We start from the raw sequence: 19160 nt of genomic DNA on the forward strand, positions 1-19160 counted from the left end.
TAGGGACCCGGCGATAAATAGACGCCGTGAAAACACCGGGAAAAATTTGTGACTTTGGAGCTTGGTCGGGATGCCAGTGCAAATGCATGATGACAGATAATATGTTATGTCTTAATGAATAGACTGGGTATTCATACACATAGCAAAAGTCACTACTTTAATATAGACACTGTGCAATATGCTGCAATGCAAATAGTTGGTGCTTGATTCACACGGACTTCAAACTTGTGACATATGCAAATTAGGGTACAGTTCCTAATTGATAGGAACTTCGTATTTGCGACATACGCAAATGAAGTGGAATTGAACATTAAAGGTAACGTTGTATGCAAATTAGATAATTCTTTCCATAGTTTTGCATTATTAGTTGGCGAAGGTATAGGGTCGTACTGTCTCAGAAAAAGTCAAACCCAACAAGTTACAATTCAGAGTTAGCTTTTAGACTAGAGTTGACATATTCTATACTGTTCTACACTGTTTGTCCCCTTCATGTTAACTGTAATTAGCCCTCGGGCAAAAATTTGCAACAAATTATTATCTATATAAGGTGTCGCCAAGTTCAAGGCAAAAGTGCCAGTATTCCCGTGCGAAGGCCTCGACGTCCCCGGGCCCGGTCCAGTCGGGCAGAGGCGGGATGACTGTGACCTCCTGCCGCCCGGGGATGACTCGGGTGAACCGTCCGCTGTCGTCAGGTCGGGAGTACTCCCACACTTCGGTTAGACGCACCTAGAGCATGTTGAAACACGGAGAGGTACGGTTTGTAGTAAACGTAGAGGTTAAACTACAACGATATTGAGACAAAGAAGACAAATCCGCTGTCATTTATCAGATCAGGTACTCACAAATAGAGGTCCGTGCCTAGCCTCCATAGCAGGCTCTCTTGGGTCTTTTTTGGGGTCATAATACACTTTTGCTGGCCATTTCTATTTGTTCTCCTGGGGGCCGGCAGTCAGAAAAGGCCCGCAATCAGCGACCGAGTACAAATAGAAATGGCCAGCAAAAGTGTATTATGAGCCAAAAAAGGCCCCAGAGAGCCTGCTATGGCCTTGCCGTTGAAACGTAATTTTGTCTAAATAACATACTTTCTGAAAAGAAGCTACTTACTTGAATGCAGTGTAACCGAATGCAGTGTGCGGGGCGGGGCGAAACTCCTTCCTCGTTAAACTCCCTTTCCCGGCATAAGAGACCCTAGCCAACGTTGAAAATCGCGAACCAGCGCGAAGTCTACCAAGGAGGCTACTTTACCTCCACATCTGTCCGAAAGCGGCTGTGCTGGACATCGTCAGCTGCCCGGAACCGTCGGATGACCCTTCTCCGGACAAAGGGGACATTACCCTGGTAGTGAGGGTGGATCTGGAGAGTCGTTACCCCATCACGACATTGAAAGTCATAGCTGAAATAACAAGAGACAAAACATGATAAGAAATTGTGGCTTCCTGGGTTTCTGTATGTTCGTAACAATATCTATTAAATCTCACTTGTCGTTAATATTAGAATTGTCGAACGACTACAGACACATTACTAGTTGTGCACAAGGGAAGTCCATTAGTCTATATGCGCTACCACCCTGATGACATTATGTTCGGAAATACAACTGCAAGATTTGCAACAACGAACTTGAGCACTACATGTATGGCTATTTACAAGGTTGATTTTTAGAAGAACAGATCGAACGTACCTGTGCACCTGTACCAACACTTTGACATCTGGGTCCAAGAACTTCTTGTACGTTTCGTTCTTCTCCACACTCTCTCCCCTCAGAGCGCGCCGCGACTGAATTTTGAGGCGAATGTCAGTCCCGGACGGATGGTCGTCGCTCGTCGGATCGCGTGGACGTCGCTTGAGGTCCAGAGCCATCCACGTCACGTCAGGTAAGCGGAGTTCAACAAAGTTGAAAGCCTTGTCTAAAATGAGGGCTCCTTTGGTACCTCTGTCTAGCTTGAAGGACACGTTGTACTTCTCTGTGCAGGAAAACTCTTCAAAGTTGAAGGTTTCCAGGAATTTCGGCAGGACGTTCTCGGTAGCCGTACACGGGATGAAAGAGTGCTGCATGTGGGGATCTACAGACGGTGTCGAGGCATTACCACGCCGTCGGCCCCTCCTCTTACCACGCACTCTGCTAAGGTAAGCATCAATAGCCAGGTGCCCGTGCTCTACATCCTGTTCGAATTGTTCTACGGTCATCGTTTTCGGCAAGTGCGACGTGTTGTACACGTAGACGTTGCCGTAACGAAAGGTCGCCCTAAGTTGGCCGTGTTTTGCTTCATCGTATTCATCACTTATACACTGACCTTGCCGCCGTAACATTTGAAGGAACAGCTCGAAGTCGGCACCGTCCCCCGTCTGTGTAGTGATCTGAGGACCGTCCAGCAGGTAAGGGGATTCTAGCGTCTTGTCATCATGTTCAGGATTTCTTTGTCCGTCGTACGACCTGAGTTGGATATTATCCTGTTTCGATTTGAAGCCTTCGAACACAATACAACGGCCCTCTTGAACGGACGGCTGTCTCCCGACAGCCAAAGGCACAGGGTGCTTTGATCTTACCTCCAACTGTTTGACTTCTTCCTCCACCCGCCTGAGAGCGTCCTGATCGCCCCACGCCTCTAGGATGAAGCCGATGACGTCACGGAACATGCGGCGCCTGATGGCGACCTGGGCTCCGGTCAAATCCGACAGGCGAGTAGCGTTAAAGTCTTCCGCATGCAGAACAAAACCGAGACTTTCTCGACACAAGTTGAGAACCAGGTGCCCCGGTGCTGTCATCTGCCTGCCGAGGAGGCCGAACACCCCGATAGCCTGTGCAACATGGTGATAGGCGTGCAGCATGTTGTCTCGCAGCTTCTTCTCTTTGTCTCGGGAGATGTGATCAACCAACGGCCGTCGATGTTCCTTCATCGACGGATCCGGCACCATCAGCAACTCTCTCTTTGAGATGGAGCTGAAATGCTCAAAGAACTTCAGTAGCACAACTCCATCATCTAAGCTTTGGATACTCGCTGGTGTTTTTGACTGTTTGCCTCTGACGATCGCCTCACACTCGGTCTGGATGTCGGGATCTCGGAGCTTCGCGATGAAGTCGTGGGTTTCTGCGAAGCCCAGAAACAACAGAGTGAGAATCTCTTCCGGAATGACGTCATCTCTACCCCTTCCGCAGATGTGAAACTTTCGGGACCAGTCCATCAAAACGTGCAACACCGCCAGTAGGTCCGGGCGTCGGGCTGTGTGGAGTTTGATGTATGCCGACCTCCTAAGGTCGTGTAGCGAGGATGTGAGGCTCACTGTCGCCTTCGCTCCTGAGTCTTCTTTGAACAAAAGCGTGAACCCCTTTCCCGCTTTCACATGCGTTGCTTCCTTGACACTAGTCTTTATGGCGCTGCAGATTAACGGTAGTATTTGTCGGCCATCAGAGCTGAGATTACTGTCTACTCCCCTGTCTTCAGAGACAAAGATCTCAACTGTTGAGTCGTCATCACAAATCCCCGTCAGACCAGGGCCTATGAGCACGAGCTTGACACCGCCCACCACTCCTTCAACAGCCTTCTGTATCTTTCGAAAAAGCTCCGTTTGTCTCGTCTGAGCCCCAGTGATTCGTGTAAGCTGTAGATCCAAGTGTCCCCGTAGGCTCTTGGATATCGAGATCAGGGCCTTGTTTGTATCTTCTTCTGAAGCTTGTCCTGGTTCCAAACCTCTTCCACGTGCAATCTTCTTCAAACTCGCCAGGACGTCATATACCACCCAGGGAAAGCTGAGAAGTTTGGGCGAGGGATCGTGAGGCTTTTCGTCATAGGCATCAGAATAGGTCACCATGTACCAAGCTGAGGCCCTCTTCAGTTGTTCTTCCTTACGTCTCTCTTCTGATAACTCTTCCACGTCGAACTGCTTGAAGAACTCGGCACGAGTCTTCCTCCAGAGTGTCTTGAACCTCGCCCTGACGTATTCGGTGACCTCGAAACGTTCGTTCTTCAGGAGACCCAGTCGCTGTTTGACTTTCAGAATGCAACCTGACACCACTTCACCCTCACTGGTTATGCCATACAGAGACATGATGGACATCATCATGTTGTTGTAGATGTTGAGTTGCGTCTGTGCATCTTCGATATAGGAATCGAAACCCTCGCGGACTAAGTCGTGGTCTATGCCACTAGTATGGTACACGATATCGTCAGTGCCGGAACGTTGGTTAGCACTGTCCAGTTCCTGACACTTTCGAAACAGCCTCCCTATAATCCTCTCAGACCGATACTGTGGCTTGTCCGATTTCATCATGAAGTCTGGATACACTTCGGGTCTGAGATCTCCCTTCAATTCCGGACACTGACCAGTCTTCGGCGCGTCTACTGCATCTGAGTGGAGCTGGGCTAGGTCGATACACTTCTGGGAGAAGATGCCTTGATCCTCCTTGTCTGCGTGAACGAGATGGGCGTTGGCAATTAGGCCGAGCTGATTGCTTCCGATGTACTCCGCGAAGAACTCTATCATGTCTGATTCTTGGACGGGGCGGTGGAGAACTCGCTTCGGTTGCGCAGTGAAGTCCATGGCTGGTCTGTTCTCTCGCGGTAGGATGAGACCCTCTCTCCACGTCACGAAGTACATGTCGCCGTCCAGGTCCGACCCGGACATCTCATCGGGGTGGGGGCGGGGTCCTCGCGACGGGAAGACGATGCAGTCCACCATGTGTCGGAGCTCCGGCACGTCCACGGCAGTGAACTTGCGCATGTCCCCGGGGTGGAAACAGGGATTTTTGGTGACGGTGACCTGACCTTGGTGGACGACTTTGTCAGCCTGTGGTTTATCTACTTCCCTTGAGTACTGGATGAAAACCTGTCCGTACTGTAACTTTCCAGTCTCGTCCATTGTCCCCATCATGATTCGTCCCTCTCCAGCAGGTATCTGAAAGATAAACTTTATTGCACGACAATTGTATTTGGTACAATGTATGGTAGCAACTTGGGGTGAGTACCAAAACGGTGTACCGGTACAAAACCGTTTTTTTTGTTGTTGGACCGGACCTGAAAAAAATCCGTGGACCGGATTTTGGACCGAATAGAAAATGAAAAAAACTATACCGGCAGGCGTTGACGTTTTTTTTTGGGGGGGGGGGGGCATGTTTAAGAAAATAACTAGAGTGAAGCAGACTATAGTTAATTGCTATTCTTACCAAGTTTCCACAGTCAAAATTGGTTTAAAACAGAGGCAGTTAGTGTTGTTTACATGAAGGTAGGATTTTAAAACGCCAGTGGACGTCGGATATGCCACCAAGCAGAATCCTTTGTAGCGAAATGGGCCATTGTTTTGAGTATCGCCCATTCTATCAAAAGTATACCCCGTTTTAGACAAATTGTACAAGTTATTCTATTAAGTGAATTACTGGACATCGCTACCTCTATCCTCGTTCGCCGGAGAAGTTCTCCCATTCGGTTCCGGTAAACAGCCAACAACATCGACCGGAAGAACGGCTCAGTAGTCAGCGAGATTCCGCTGTCATGGAGAGCTCGGATGCTGCAAGAAGAGTGCAAGATATAACCGTTACGATATAACGCAAGTTCACCTTTATCCGCGGGATAACCTATATTCGTTTTTTTTTATATTTAGGGATATCAGGTTAACGGACGGCGGTTTCAAACAGAATTTTCAAAAACATTGTTTGTACTTATAATTTTGCAATTTGAAAACACAGTCTGTCGACTTGATTTCCCCAAATAATCAGACATCTAAATGTGTTCCAATGCCCATACTTTTAGGTACACGATACTTAGGCTTCTTGTATATGCTACGGTGTAATTTGGAAACAAAGGACTCCTCCGGGTAGCTTACTAACTGTTTGCGGGGGGTTACATGGGACACACGGTGGCTATAGGCTATTTTGAGGCACAGCCGGGCCAAATAAAATCCATGTTTCTAAACTCGAAGTTAAAATCAACCCGGGACCCTGCGAAAAATGCTACCCGGTATCCTGCAGTACATGGGACGTAATTGGAGCTTGGCTGGGGCTACACTCCTTGATGAGGGCACCGTTGGAAATCCGACAGTAGCTAGTACTTACTCCATGCCGACCCGGGCGCCCGACAGTGCCTTCACAGCCGCCTCATCTAGGATCAGCATTTCCGCCAGCTGGTTGAGAACACGTTCTTGTAGCTTCAAGAACTCCATGTCAGGCACGTTGAGACCAGACAGCAACGTGATGGCCTGTCTGTTCAAACTCAGGACTCCTGTATAGGGTGGAGGGAGGCATTGAAGACATGAAAGATCCGATCTACACTAAAACTTTCAAATACTAGTTCACCTTTATCCGCCGGGTAATCAATATCCATATAAAAATTATATGACCTTATGGCCAAATTATAACAACACTGTCAGGAAGGCAAAATGGTTTTCTAACCTGGAGTAGTGACTGAGGTGACTTCCAGAGTTTTGTGTTCTGACTCGAACTTTTTCATGCTGCCGCGGATTTGGATCCTGTCGGTGTTCCCCAGGGTAGGGTCTTGGGCCAGCACACCTTTACAGCCGGCGTACCGGATTTGGAAGGCAGAAGGGACTGGGGAAACACCCAGAGCTGCCGCGACCTGTAAAATGTTGTATTGAAAGTCACGTTAAAGTCATGTTAAAAGTTACGCTGAAAGTTATGTTAGACGTTACGTTGAAAGTTACGTTAAGAATTACGTTGAAAGTTACATTAAAGGTTACGTTAAAAGGTATATTAAAGGTAAGGGTCCTTCCCGCAACAAATAGTGCATCGGACGGCGCCCATCTCAGTTTCAGTAGCCCTGGGCCGCACAACGTTTGTGCAATCGCTACAGCAGGTGGATAGTCTACTGATAGTGGTCTGTGTACTCAACTACTACGTACTTTCCCAAAGGCTGAGTGCTGAGCAGAGAAACACTGTACACCATTTTTACGTTTGAAGGCCCAATGGCAAAGTGTGCATGCATCAGGGATTGCTGATACTGGGTTAGTGAATAAAAGACCTTCATTTTACATTTATGCTCTAACAAGGTTCATAGCGATAAGGCACAATTTTTATGCAAGAAAATTAGTCTTATTTTCATAGACTGAGACGGATACCGGTACCTACAAGAACAGGTTCTACATCTTACGTCTTATATAGTTGTCTAATTGCATGAGGAATATGAATTTTTCCGTGCATTTTAAATTGGCAGAAATGTATGGCACATACCAGTAGGTCTCTTTAAATTAGTAATTTTATACACACGGTGGTCTTGGCAATAGGGTACAAGGTGTAAAGATGAGAGTCGACGTTAAACAAAATGTATCAACTCAAGCTACAATACCTTCTTGGCAAGTGGGACGGAGATTTTCCCGATGCCGTCAGAGAAGGTGTGCGTCCCTGAACTTGTCTCAACGTCGGCGATCAGTTCGACGCTCCGATCCTCGACGCTGACGCTGACGGCGTTCCAAGAGGAGGAGAAGAACTGACCCAGTCGTGAGACGTACGTCGCCACGCAGCGCTCGTGCGACAGGTCGCCCATCCACCCGCGGATGTCCGACGTCGACGTCGTTGTCTTGTCCACTGCCGCATACATCCAACAGCCGTGCTCCCTCATCTGGCTGTTGGAAGATCCAAGATACTTGAAGTGTCGTTCTCCAATCCTGATTCCTTTCTCTAGGACATCCTTCACCCGTGACGTCACGCACCTGATGGGGTTGGGGTTTGTAACGGCAAGCTTGCTGAAGTCCTCGTCTCGGAAAGCCACGCGGATGAAGTTGTCGACGCCGTATTCTCGGACCACCCTGTTCTCGACGATAGGCTCGGGCTTGAGAAACAACATTTGAGTAGGCGTGACCACCACCTTTCTCGCGTAGACGTAGTGGTCGGGGAGGTCTTCAGTGTGGTTTTGATCGATGGTAGATGCGTTTTTCAACTCTGTCTGAAACGCCGCTTGCAAGTCGCAAAAACAGTCCCCATCAAGCCATACATCTGCCACTTGATGTAGTGCAGAAGCGGTCGCTATCGGGTCTTTCCTTGCAGCAATGTCCAACGTGGACAGAAAAGCCGGTAGGGCACGGTCGGAGACTTTGTACCCCCTGGAAAGTGCGCAGCGCCATGCATATGTAACGGAAAAGTCATCGAAGGCTTTACTTAGGTTACCGTCAGTAGGGGGCGCTGTAATCACTCTTGTCGATGAAAAGTAGATTTTAAAGCCAACCTTTTCCAGCCTGCGAAGAGCGCCCTCTATAACAGACCCGTCTGTTGAGCTCTCAACTACGTCAAGGGCTAACACTGAGCTCGAACCGATGGTGTCAGGAGGACAAGTGGAGAAAGATAGGACCCTGTCTTCTTGAGCGGCCCTAGTTGACTTCGATACGAAACACCGAGGCGCAATGTTGAGTGGAAAGAACAGCGTCGTGTTTCTACTCTCGCGAGAGCACACGAGAACAAAGCTGTCTAAACCTGAGTAAGGTACTGCCATTTTCTCGATGTTGTTATTGTTCTTCAAGCACACAGACAAGGACTGAAGGTCGTGCTCAAGGTGTAGTGAAATATCCGGCGTGCTATCGTGTGATTCCTCCATCCAGTGGCTCACATACGTACCGTGGTGTAGAAAACAACCAAGGGACACTCTGACAACATCTAAGACTTGTAAAGATGTGAGTCTTCCGGGAGACTTTTTCTCCGTTGTTGAGATGTGAGTTGAGGACAATTCCAGCCAGTAAGGCTTTCCTACCTCCACAGCGCGACACCACTGTTTACACACACTCAACGTGTTCGCTGCTTTTTCAGAGGGAACAAAAGAAATCTGATACACGCCCTTTGACGTTGACGTTTCCTGTACAGTGAAACTTGGCGAGAGCAGAAAAAACACTTCTTTAACGTAGTGCAGCGACTCGGAACTTCCAACGTTATGAACCTTTCCTTTCAGTGGTAGAGTGTCCTGTACAGGTGCAGTTTTTAATTGGGGAAGACTTGTAACAAGCAGTTCCTCGCTTTTCACTTTTAACGAAGAACCTTCCATTGTCCCAATGTTTCACTGTGAATATTCAATAACCTGGATTTCAATGAACTGTCGTTAGGTGTCAATCTTACCAAGGAGGTTTTGATCAAGTTTCCTTGATCATAACTATCTACATGTACATAGGATTGTTCAACTTGATAACTTATCAGACTCTCAAAGATCATAAGAAACATACCTTTTGTGGACGGGTGGATAACGATTTATAGTACATATCAACAATTTCGTGGCATCACCCAGAATTAAGGTGAAAAACTCAAATTTCGGGGCAGATTTTATCTGTTTCCACTATCCACCAATTTGTCAAATGCGCGCAGTCACGTATATTTTCCAGTCGACGTTCTTTTGAAAATAAGTACTAGGTATGTGGTGAGAAAAAACAATGGTGAACTGTGATAAGAGCTGTGTGAATCTTGTTCCTCATGTCGTGAAATCTTTGAAGAAATGGTCAAAATGTTTCATGAGGATTTCCTTCCTATTTCAACTAGACAGAAGTGTCTATCTGACTTTCAGCAGCGCAATTTGACCCGCACACCTCAGGTAGCAGCTTAATTACCCATGTTTTGTTTTCCTTCTGTTATCAAACCTAACCTGGTTTCGTCTGCAATGTAAAAATCACAATTTGACTCTTGGTTGACATTCATGAAAGGCTTGATTTTTTCGCAGTTATGCCCCGAATTGTGCACCTTATTTCTGGGTGAGGCTGCGAACTTATTGATCACCGCTATTGACAGACACCAGTCCGTAACCTGATACACGTACTTCACTATAAAGGTGCTACCAAACAACACAACAATCATAAAGTATAACAACATGCATATATATGATCGAAAACAGTTGGTCGTTCACTGTAGGTACACTTTGACTAGCTATTGGAATCTATTGACGGCACTGTGTTCAACATAGAACATAACTCAAGTTCTTACCTTTTTTTCTGAGGAAGAGTTGTTTTTCAACCCAGATGTATTTGACAAAATGCCGACGTCACGTCTTAGTTTGCACTTTCGGCATTAACTGCACAAAACACTGCTTTAAGTTTCTTTGAATATCTGTCACTTAACTGCAAAGGAACACCTAGAACTGATTCAGTTCTAAAATGTTATGTTAATGTTATGAAATGTTAGTTCTAAAAGGTAACAGGGAATGGAACTTGGTTATGTCTAGACCAAGAAGGCAAGGTTTCAGTTCCGCTCGTAGACTATTATGTAGCCTATTGTAATGGTTTGAAAGGGTAGTGTTTCACGTGACGTCATCGCTTTTAGGTGGTACGTTTGAGTAGGATTCTTGTGAGGTCGAATAAACACATGACGTTGGACAGAAGAGATTCCAACTTTTCTTTTAAGAAACACGGAAATCTCGCTTATAGCATCCCGCCTAACAATTGATTGGTCTTTACTGCGGCAAGGGGTCAGTTACAGCCCTGGACAGCAGAGTTTGTGTTACACAGACTTATAGTTCAACCAGGTACACACAAAGGCCCTAAAGTACTACTCAAAAGAAAGACGAAGCAAAACAAAAACAAAAACAAAAAAAAAACTACGAATGTTTAATATTTTAATGCAGCAATACAACTTCAAAATTTACATGTAATAAACGAAGTACTCTGAAGTAAGTTACATTAAAAGAAGAGCATTCTATGGTCTTGTAGAAGCAAGTTTGTGTATCATTAAGTACACATTTTCTAGCCAGTCTGTATGCCATATGTACGAGGGGCGTTCAATAAGTAATAACTCTGACTCATTTCCCATAGCAGGAGATTAATGAAACTTGGCACAGTTATTAGTCTCTCTCTTCATAGGAACCACCCAGAGTTATGCATTTCTCCCATCATTTGATGTAGCTCTGGACACCGTTTTTGTAGGACACCCCAGGTTGGTCCTCCAACAGATGCCTCATCAATGGCAGAAGAGGAATGACCAGGTCTGGGAGCTGTTTCCACAGACTTCCGGCCATGTTTGAATTCAGGATGCCAGCGTTTTAGAAGGTCATATGATGGGGCATCATCACCTTAAGTTTCTTTCATTTCATCAAAAGTCTGCTCTGGTGTGCGTCCTTTCAAATACAAAAACCGGATCACTGCGCGACACTCAACTGTCTCTATTTCACACCTGGTCCATTTCACACCTAACTCAGTTCAAACACTAGTAAATCAAAAACCACAATTAGTTCAGAGCTCTTTTTTGCAACATAAACTATAGAGGTCTGAATCATTACACATGCAAAATTTCATCTAGATCAGACAACTGGAAATGGGTCAGAGTTATTACTTATTGAACGCCCCTCGTACATTGCTGACAGCTTTGTTTTGCACACGAATACAAAAAGACTTATTAGCTACACCGATCATAATAAACACATATGGTTGTTGTATGGATTTTGGAATGGATATAACATTAACAGGTCATTTAGAAGTCCATATGTACATTCAACTTAACCAGTATAAAGAGCAGAAACAAACAAAAGCTGTAACTAAGGTGATAAGTGAATGATCTACCTCTTCCAGAGTTCAGTTGGAGAATTTTATGTTGAAATTGAGCATTCTACCTCTTCCTGAGGGGCACAATTCATGCCAGACAGGTCACATTTGAAGACTTTTTGTTCACTTGTGGCCTGGTATAGGTAACCTCCCCAGACTCTCTCAAAAGATCAGGAAACGGAGGATGGCGCTGGCCGGACATTGTGTCCAACATACAGAACTAGTAGCCAACCAGCTTATCCTCTAGGAGCCAACTGAGGGAAAGCTAAGAAGGGGAAGAAAGCGTACAACCTTCATCAACAGCCTTAAAAGAGACACATAAATCAGTAACATTACCACAGCAGAGCTTTGCTCGCTCATGGAGGTCAAGGCTGTCACCGTGGAGAAGAAGGATCCATTGTGACCCGTGATGGCTTGAAAAAGATGTCCACGTTCAAGGTTCAAGTAGCCTCTTAATCTTAGAACAATCATAATTTTATGTTTGCCAGAGAATTTGCCCCTGGGGGGTAAGTTAGAGGGCAAATTGTCAGCATGGGGGCATGGTTCTTTGGAAAAAAAAAGCTATAGCATACCTAAGTCTACTTTGAGAATTTTTTTACCAGGCAGGATACATTTACTGCCTTCAAACTTGAACTAGGCTTTGTTCAGAAAGGTTTGTTGGAAGAAAAAAGTATACTTTAAAAAACTTTTCTAAACCATAAAAACAGCCGTATGCTGGGCCCATGAGAGGATACTAATGATATGCTGTGTGGAAAATAACTGATTCAGAAGTACTAGGGGAAATGTTCACATTTGTTTTATGTTTGCAAACTCAAACCCTGCAAACATTTGCCCTATAACAGTAAAATCCTCCATAGCAGCTTTAACTGCATACTCGAAACTGCACACCATAGATTTTCTTCCTATGTACAGTGAAATGAACTCTTACACTAACAGTCAGAACTCTTACTTGGTTCACAAAATATATACACTCACATGTACACATATATCCATAGTGTAGATACAATAAGGTGTTTCCATAGCCTTTTTGAGGCTGTAGGGGCAGTGTGTTATTATCCACTGTGTCTAGGGCACGGTATTGGAAGGCAGAGCCAAACCCTCTCCTTCCACTGTCTTTAGTTTTACCTACCCAACCAAAGTATTGTGCATGTACATTAGATACAGAAAGGTTTGATTTCACTTTACATACAACATGACATGTACACAAGCCTTCACAATGACATACTGAAGGTAAACATAATATATTATAATTAATCGCTACAGTAAAAGTCTCTTTCTTCAGTTGCCCACTTGGCACGCTCTAATCATCAACACCTGAAGGAGAATGAATACAGGTGACATGATCATAGCGAACGTAAGATTGTTCTGGTCTTCAAGTTTCTGACACAGCAGCATCTTGAAGGCGAACGGAAGGACCAAGACGACCGCACTCCAAGCCGTCCGGATCCCGGCCGTTCTCAGGTCGCCCTCGAGGTTCAGTCTCAGGAAAACAATAGAGGAGAAGTAGGCGTGGAGACCGTCGCTGGCGAACAGCGGGATGAACACAGTCCACCAGGTGGTTGAGAGTACGCCCTCCAGCTTTAAAGGCACACAATGTAAGATTAGAAAAGTACACCCTCCAGCTTAAAGGCATACAATGTAAGATTAGGAAAACAACAATAAGAAAGTTTAAAGTAAAATTCTTCAAGTCAATTCTATAACCATGTCTTTATATGGTACCTTGTATCTATACTGTCACATTCAATGGTCAGAGAACAAAAAAATGCACCATCATTGCTTCAGACAAACTTACAGAAAAGCTGCCAAATTGTGCAAGCACATTCTACTAGGCTGCATTTTTTGGTACCACCCCAAAATAGGGGCACCCAGCATCTTAGTGTGAATTGTATTGTCGGCGCTCGAAAGGACATTATATAACATCCTTTACCAGGTGCTCAAATGAATATGAAATATGCATCTGAGTCATGTCAATATCACGAAGATGTTGATATCCAGAATATTTGTGGTCTTGTCAAAGAAAAAAAAATCTCCTTTGCCCACCTTTAAGGCGAGGAGGATGCTGAAGACCAGGAGGGAGACGACGTGGAGCCACAGCTCGAAGGCGGAGAGACCGATCCACTGGATGATTTCCTTCAGTGAGAACAGCATGGTTCGCCACGAGTGTCTAACTGCGAAGAGACGCTGCAATGGCTCTTACAAAATGCTACTTTCTTTTCAGGAACCCAACACGATATCGTGGTTTGCCTAGCTCCACCATCATCGGAAATTATGGCGTTTTCTACCGCGAAACTCGGACTCAAATGGTGCAGCAGCCTACTCCGGAATCACTAGAAGATGCCAGAGTCTCTCTCTTTGTGACTGGAGTCTATTGATGCCTTTTATCCAGCGTTATTCCAAGAAAAACGCCGCGACTGCTGCAAAATTTCAAAGGAATGGCGGAAGTGATTTCTCAGAGAGAGCAAAGGTCAATAGATTAGTCCTCTTGATATTAGAGGGGAGATAAACGTTGTCGTAAAAGATTGATATTAATTTTTCAAAACAAAACATGCCTATATATAACATTTAATAGATAAAGAATCTTGTCTAGAGGTTTAAAATAATTGATAAATCCTTCAAATACGAGTTATATCAAAAGAAAAGTTTGCTTTCCTAATAAAAAATGGAACTTTCCAGTAAAGGTCATAGGTTATGACAGGTTACTGACGTAACCCAACTCGTGGAAAGTCGAGAGCAGTCTACGGTGTGTAAAATATTAATTGTTTGTTTTCTGTAAGAGCATTCATAGCACAGAGTCGAAATAGACCTTGGTTAAGCGTTATAGTCTGATTATGGAGCCATAGATTGTGAAATTTAGATCGCTGATCCATATGGTATAGCCTGGGTACCATCCTATTTCTACCGGGGCTCCTTACACTCACTTCCCTAAAAAAATATTTTTTAGGGGTAGCGAGTGTAAGGAGCCCCGGTAGAATACGGATGATACTCAGGCTACATATGGTAAACCAAGGTAACAAAAACGTCAAAGCACATGTGACCATATAACGTTACCGACGAATTAACTATTAAAAGTCTGTATTTAGGAAAAGGAAGTTTTCCTATTGTTTTAAGTAACAAATGCTAGTCTACGTAACATAAACTCTGCTGTCTGGGGCTGTACCTGGCAGTTGATGTTGGGCAGGCTGCTATATGTGAGATTTTATCAGGATATAACTTAAGCATTCAAACCAAACTAGTAAATGTTTATGAAGGTTAGACATATATTCAGGTAAACAATATTGAAATACAATTCAATCTCTACAACTGGATAAAAAAAGTCATCTACAGATTTACCTTTGGGTGTTTTGACTGATATCCATCACTTTTCTTCAGCATCACCAGGGTTGAACAAGTTTTCTAAAATCCACTTGTCCTATCGGGCAAGCACATGAAAAATGTACTTGCCCGAACCAATTTGTCACTTGCCCAAAATTCAAATGTCACTGTTACTAGTTTATGCATTTTCACTTCCAGCAATGGAATTCTCTGTAGACAATTGCTTGATGTCATGACTGTAAAAAGTAACAAGTATATCAAAATTGCACTAAAATCAATGGAAAAATCTTACTTGCCCGATCGGGCAAGTGGGGTAGGACATGCACTTGCCCGAACAGCACTTTCACTTGCCCTGGACAATAGGGCTAGTGGACTTGTTTATCCCTGATCACTAGAATGTCATCTTCACATCATGTAGTGACGCTGAATTTGAAGAAGAGTGATGGATGTCACTTGAAACGTCCGGAGGTAAATATCCATTTTTTTGATCCAGTTGCAGAGATTTAATTGTATTTGAATGTAGTTAAAGTTAAATAATTATGAACAACAAAATTCATATTATAATTTGCGGTTTAATGATTTTGCAACTTAAGACCACCTTGCAGTAAGAAACCATTAAAACAAAGAAATCAAATCAAATCAGTCATTTTAAGATTACATTACATTACAAGTATTATCTTGAACAACATCATGTTTTTTATACACTATTTATATTAGGAATCTATTTTTGACCTCATCCGTCCCGATGGAATCCCGCCAGCTGACGGTCCTATACGGCAGTCAGACCGGAACAGCGCAGGATGTGGCAGAGCGCGTGGCGCGGGAGGCCAAGAGGCGCCACTTCTCTACCAAAGTACTCGCCATGGACCAGTACCCTATTGTAAGTGGAGCCTTCTACTAGTATGTTGATATTGTGTGTATATCAGGTTCTACATCATAGTGATTGACACATTTCTTCGCTTATGTCCTATATCATCCATGCTAGAGCTATGGGGAATCTTCTCGGGAGGGGAAATCTCTGGATAGTTTTAAAGAACACTTACAGATAGATGTGCAAAAGTTAGGTGTGACACGTCGTTCAGTGTAATATAACCAGTTGCTGCAGCACTGCGTGCCTGCAAAGTTGTTGTGTTACGCCGAAGGACGGTTATACCGGCTATATAGATACAAATAACGTTACAGATATGATTTGAACAAGGAGCCCCACCAGTAGTCGAGGGCTTTTTTTTGCATGCAGTCTTGTTGATAGGGCTAATGACATTTTCCTTTATTTCAGGCCTCTCTTATCCATGAAGCAATGGTTATATTTGTGTGTTCTACAACTGGACAAGGTGATGAGCCAGACAATATGAAGGTGAGTAAGACCGCCCTAACTTCAAGGAGAGAGTGCTACCATCATCTGGAAAGATGGAAGGATGCCTACTGATACTGAAGATTACCAAAGAAGTTACGAGATCCTTAACAATAGAATAAGTGTTGTACCATCTGAGTACCATCTTCAGTAGTGACTGAGCCAGCGGTCACTATGGAGGATGGTACTAAGGCTATTAGCATTAACAATGTAGTTTTTTTCATCCTTTCTAGAAGTGCAGCACCACTCTCCTCTATTTGAGATCCATTTTCCATTGTCAGTGCAATAACCCTCATACAAGTCCACTTGAATTTCAAAATGTATGTCATGATATATGCGTAGTTTATTTGAGAAAATATGACATTGCTGAATTATAGTTCTGTTCAAGTGTTCTAAAAGTTTCCTTATATTTTGCAGGTGTTTTGGAAGTTTTTGCTGAGGAAGAATCTCCCCTCCAACTCCTTATGTCAGCTGAACTTTGCTGTTCTGGGTCTGGGGGACTCCTCCTATCAAAAGTAAGTTTGATTTCACTGGATGAAGACACTGAACAGGACTATGTTGTAAGAGGTATAAAGGAAAGGAGGCCATACGCATAATGCAGGGCACTCCAGCCATCACTATATAGAAATAGTGGGCATCATAAACTTCCTGCCGTCACTGAACTAGTGGTGACTGGTGTCCGTACCCCCTGTTGTGTCCGTACCCCCAGTAGTGTCCGTACCCCCTGTTGTGTCCGTACCCCCTGTTGTGTCCGTACCCCCAGTAGTGTCCGTACCCCCTGTTGTGTCCGTACCCCCAGTAGTGTCCGTACCCCCTGTTGTGTCCGTACCCCCTGTTGTGTCCGTACCCCCAGTAGTGTCCGTACCCCCTGTTGTGTCCGTACCCCCAGTTGTGTCCGTACCCCCAGTTGTGTCCGTACCCCCAGTAGTGTCCGTAAATGAAACATTTCTGTTTTGCAGGTTCAATTTCGTGGCCAAGAAACTGCAGAAGAGACTACTGCAGCTGGGTGGAAACCCCCTTCACACCCTCGGGTTGGCTGATGACCAACATGATCTGGGGTAATGAATCTAGCCTCTGATTTTTATATTACTGTATGAAAGATAAGTGTTCCACGGCCTTTTTGATACCATAGGCCTGGGGTAGTGAGTTATTGTTTTTTTTAGAACACCGTATTGGAAGGTGGCCACTAGGGGTCACACGGTACCAATACAGAAAAGTCAGGTACAGTTATGGTCCAGGTCCAGAGGATCGGTTCCAGGTTCAGAAAACGAGGAATAAATTTGATGTGGCCTTGCCTATTTTTTGTATTTCCCACAGACCAGACGCAGTAGTTGACCCATGGCTGAACTCCCTGTGGAACAAGGTACTGAGTCTGTACCCACTACCTCCTGACAAGGCCATCATCAGTGAACACATCTTGTGAGTAGGACTTTTGTTTCTGAGGTGTTTGATGTTTGATTGTGAAACATCTAAGCTTCATGCCTTTGTGCTTACTATATAAATTTTGTGTTGACACCTACATGTAACACTAGTTCACCTATATCTGCGGGTAACCTATATCCGTTGTGTAAAAGAACAGGATATTTAGGGGGTTATGAAGCTGACAGACAGTGGTTTTGAACTGTAACATTTTGAAAATATTGCAGTTTGAAACCATCGTTTGTCGACTCCCTAAATTCACTGTTTTTTAAAACAACGAATATACATGTAGGTTACCCCGCGGGTAAAGGTGAATCAATGTTAATTCTTCATGTGGTCTTTCTTAGTACTATGTATGGAATTGTTTGAGAGGCTTCTGAATCAAAAAGGATAATAGCTTAAATTTATTATGATTTTCAGACAATTTATTGGGCTTTTTTCACCTTTACCTGGGCTCTAAACTGCTATACTGGACGTCTGTTCAATCTTGACGTATTCTGTAAGGTGTTAAAACAATAAAGCAATGTCTATGTTTTGTTTTATTGACATGCATCAATCATAGACCTTCAATCAATCAAAATTGTTTTTTTTTCTTGGAACAACAAGAAGCTTACAGCCAGTGACTGAATTATGCCTTGTTGTACAAGCACCACTACGTTAAAACAAGTTCAACGTAAAGCATTATCAGTACCAGTTAAAATTAAAACATTGTCATGTTTTTTTCAGGCCTCCTCCAAGATACAAAGTAAAGTTTGTAGATGGAGACCAGGATAGCATCAATGGACTACATGTACCTACAGACAGTAACATCACCGGGCCTTCACAGAATAACCCGTTCTACGCCAGACTGGTGTCCAATGATAGGATCACAGCAGACGACCACTGGCAGGACGTACGACTGATCAAGTTGGATGTGTCTGGATCTGGGCTCAGGTATTTATGTTTAGCTTGAAGCTCACGGAAGGAACACACATCATTTTTCCTACTAGTAGTAGGTTTCTTCTAATCTCCAGGCAGATTAAGAAGTGGCATAAGATAGTATCAAAGCTGGCTAAGGAGTATAGCTGGCCAAAGGGATTCATCAGCCACTGGTAGCCAAACACACTACACTATTATAGACGATCTTATGCTACCGTAGGATCTGCTTGGAGATTAGGTTTCTTCTACATCACATCTTCTTCCTCTTTTCTGTTCAGTAGCATCTTTCTGGGAATGTTGGGGCCAACTTTGTTTCAGAGTTTGACAAAGAATAAATCAAGAAGGGCTTGTTGTAATTGACTCTAATAATGGTATCGATGCTGCAAAACATTTGAAGCATTGCATCTGGACACAATAATTTTTTTTAATATGTGTCAATGAAGGTTAGACATCCAAGGTAAATTAAGATATTCCCAAAAACAGTTGCAACTAATCCACAACCTTTTGTTGACACTGAAGAGATCTATTGAAGAGCAGGTTGTAACATCTATTATCATAATACCGGCACGTTTACGACAATTTCTCTAGCCATACTGATTTGACAAATTGTCAACGCATCATTTTCTCCAGTTACATGTTGCTGTTGTAGGTTACCCTTGCCCACTCTTCTGTGTAACTTTTCTGCCACTCTTGTCCTGCTAAAAGCGTAATATCG

The 19160-nt window shown here is 44.1% G+C and overlaps 3 protein-coding genes across 5 annotated transcripts in view; 1 reads left to right on the top strand and 2 right to left on the bottom strand.

The window, feature by feature from the left end:
• Window positions 1-7: 7 nt before the first annotated feature.
• Window positions 8-10051, bottom strand: LOC118420943. The gene is made up of 7 exons (XM_035828038.1): window positions 7290-10051; window positions 6380-6563; window positions 6044-6209; window positions 5382-5499; window positions 1679-4890; window positions 1246-1393; window positions 8-726 (listed from the first exon to the last, which is right to left on the bottom strand). Exons 1-7 carry the CDS (start codon window positions 8970-8972, stop codon window positions 535-537), a joined length of 5703 nt encoding a protein of 1900 aa, XP_035683931.1. The 5' UTR covers window positions 8973-10051; the 3' UTR covers window positions 8-534.
• Window positions 10052-12369: 2318 nt separating this feature from the next.
• LOC118421505 (transmembrane protein 203-like) lies at window positions 12370-13870 on the bottom strand. Its single transcript, XM_035828821.1, has 2 exons — window positions 13486-13870; window positions 12370-13023 (listed from the first exon to the last, which is right to left on the bottom strand). The coding sequence occupies exons 1-2, from the start codon at window positions 13591-13593 to the stop codon at window positions 12724-12726; spliced, it is 408 nt and encodes a 135-aa protein (XP_035684714.1). The 5' UTR covers window positions 13594-13870; the 3' UTR covers window positions 12370-12723.
• The window catches only part of LOC118421502 (NADPH-dependent diflavin oxidoreductase 1-like), an 11724-nt gene continuing 6308 nt past the window's right edge, over window positions 13745-19160 (top strand). Inside the window, exons 1-7 of one of the 3 annotated variants that reach the window (XM_035828815.1) lie at window positions 13745-13909; window positions 15475-15637; window positions 16034-16111; window positions 16526-16623; window positions 17068-17166; window positions 17426-17527; window positions 18254-18460. In XM_035828815.1, coding sequence (XP_035684708.1) covers window positions 13878-13909; window positions 15475-15637; window positions 16034-16111; window positions 16526-16623; window positions 17068-17166; window positions 17426-17527; window positions 18254-18460 — 779 coding nt within the window. In that variant the 5' untranslated portion in view covers window positions 13745-13877. Of the gene's footprint in view, window positions 13910-14109; window positions 14186-15202; window positions 15226-15474; window positions 15638-16033; window positions 16112-16525; window positions 16624-17067; window positions 17167-17425; window positions 17528-18253; window positions 18461-19160 lie in introns of those variants that run through there. The other 2 variants (XM_035828816.1, XM_035828817.1) reach the window with 2 other exon arrangements.

The sequence above is a fragment of the Branchiostoma floridae genome, chromosome 8 (genome assembly GCF_000003815.2).
Source record: "Branchiostoma floridae strain S238N-H82 chromosome 8, Bfl_VNyyK, whole genome shotgun sequence".
In the NCBI taxonomy this organism is placed as follows: Eukaryota; Metazoa; Chordata; class Leptocardii; order Amphioxiformes; family Branchiostomatidae; genus Branchiostoma; species Branchiostoma floridae.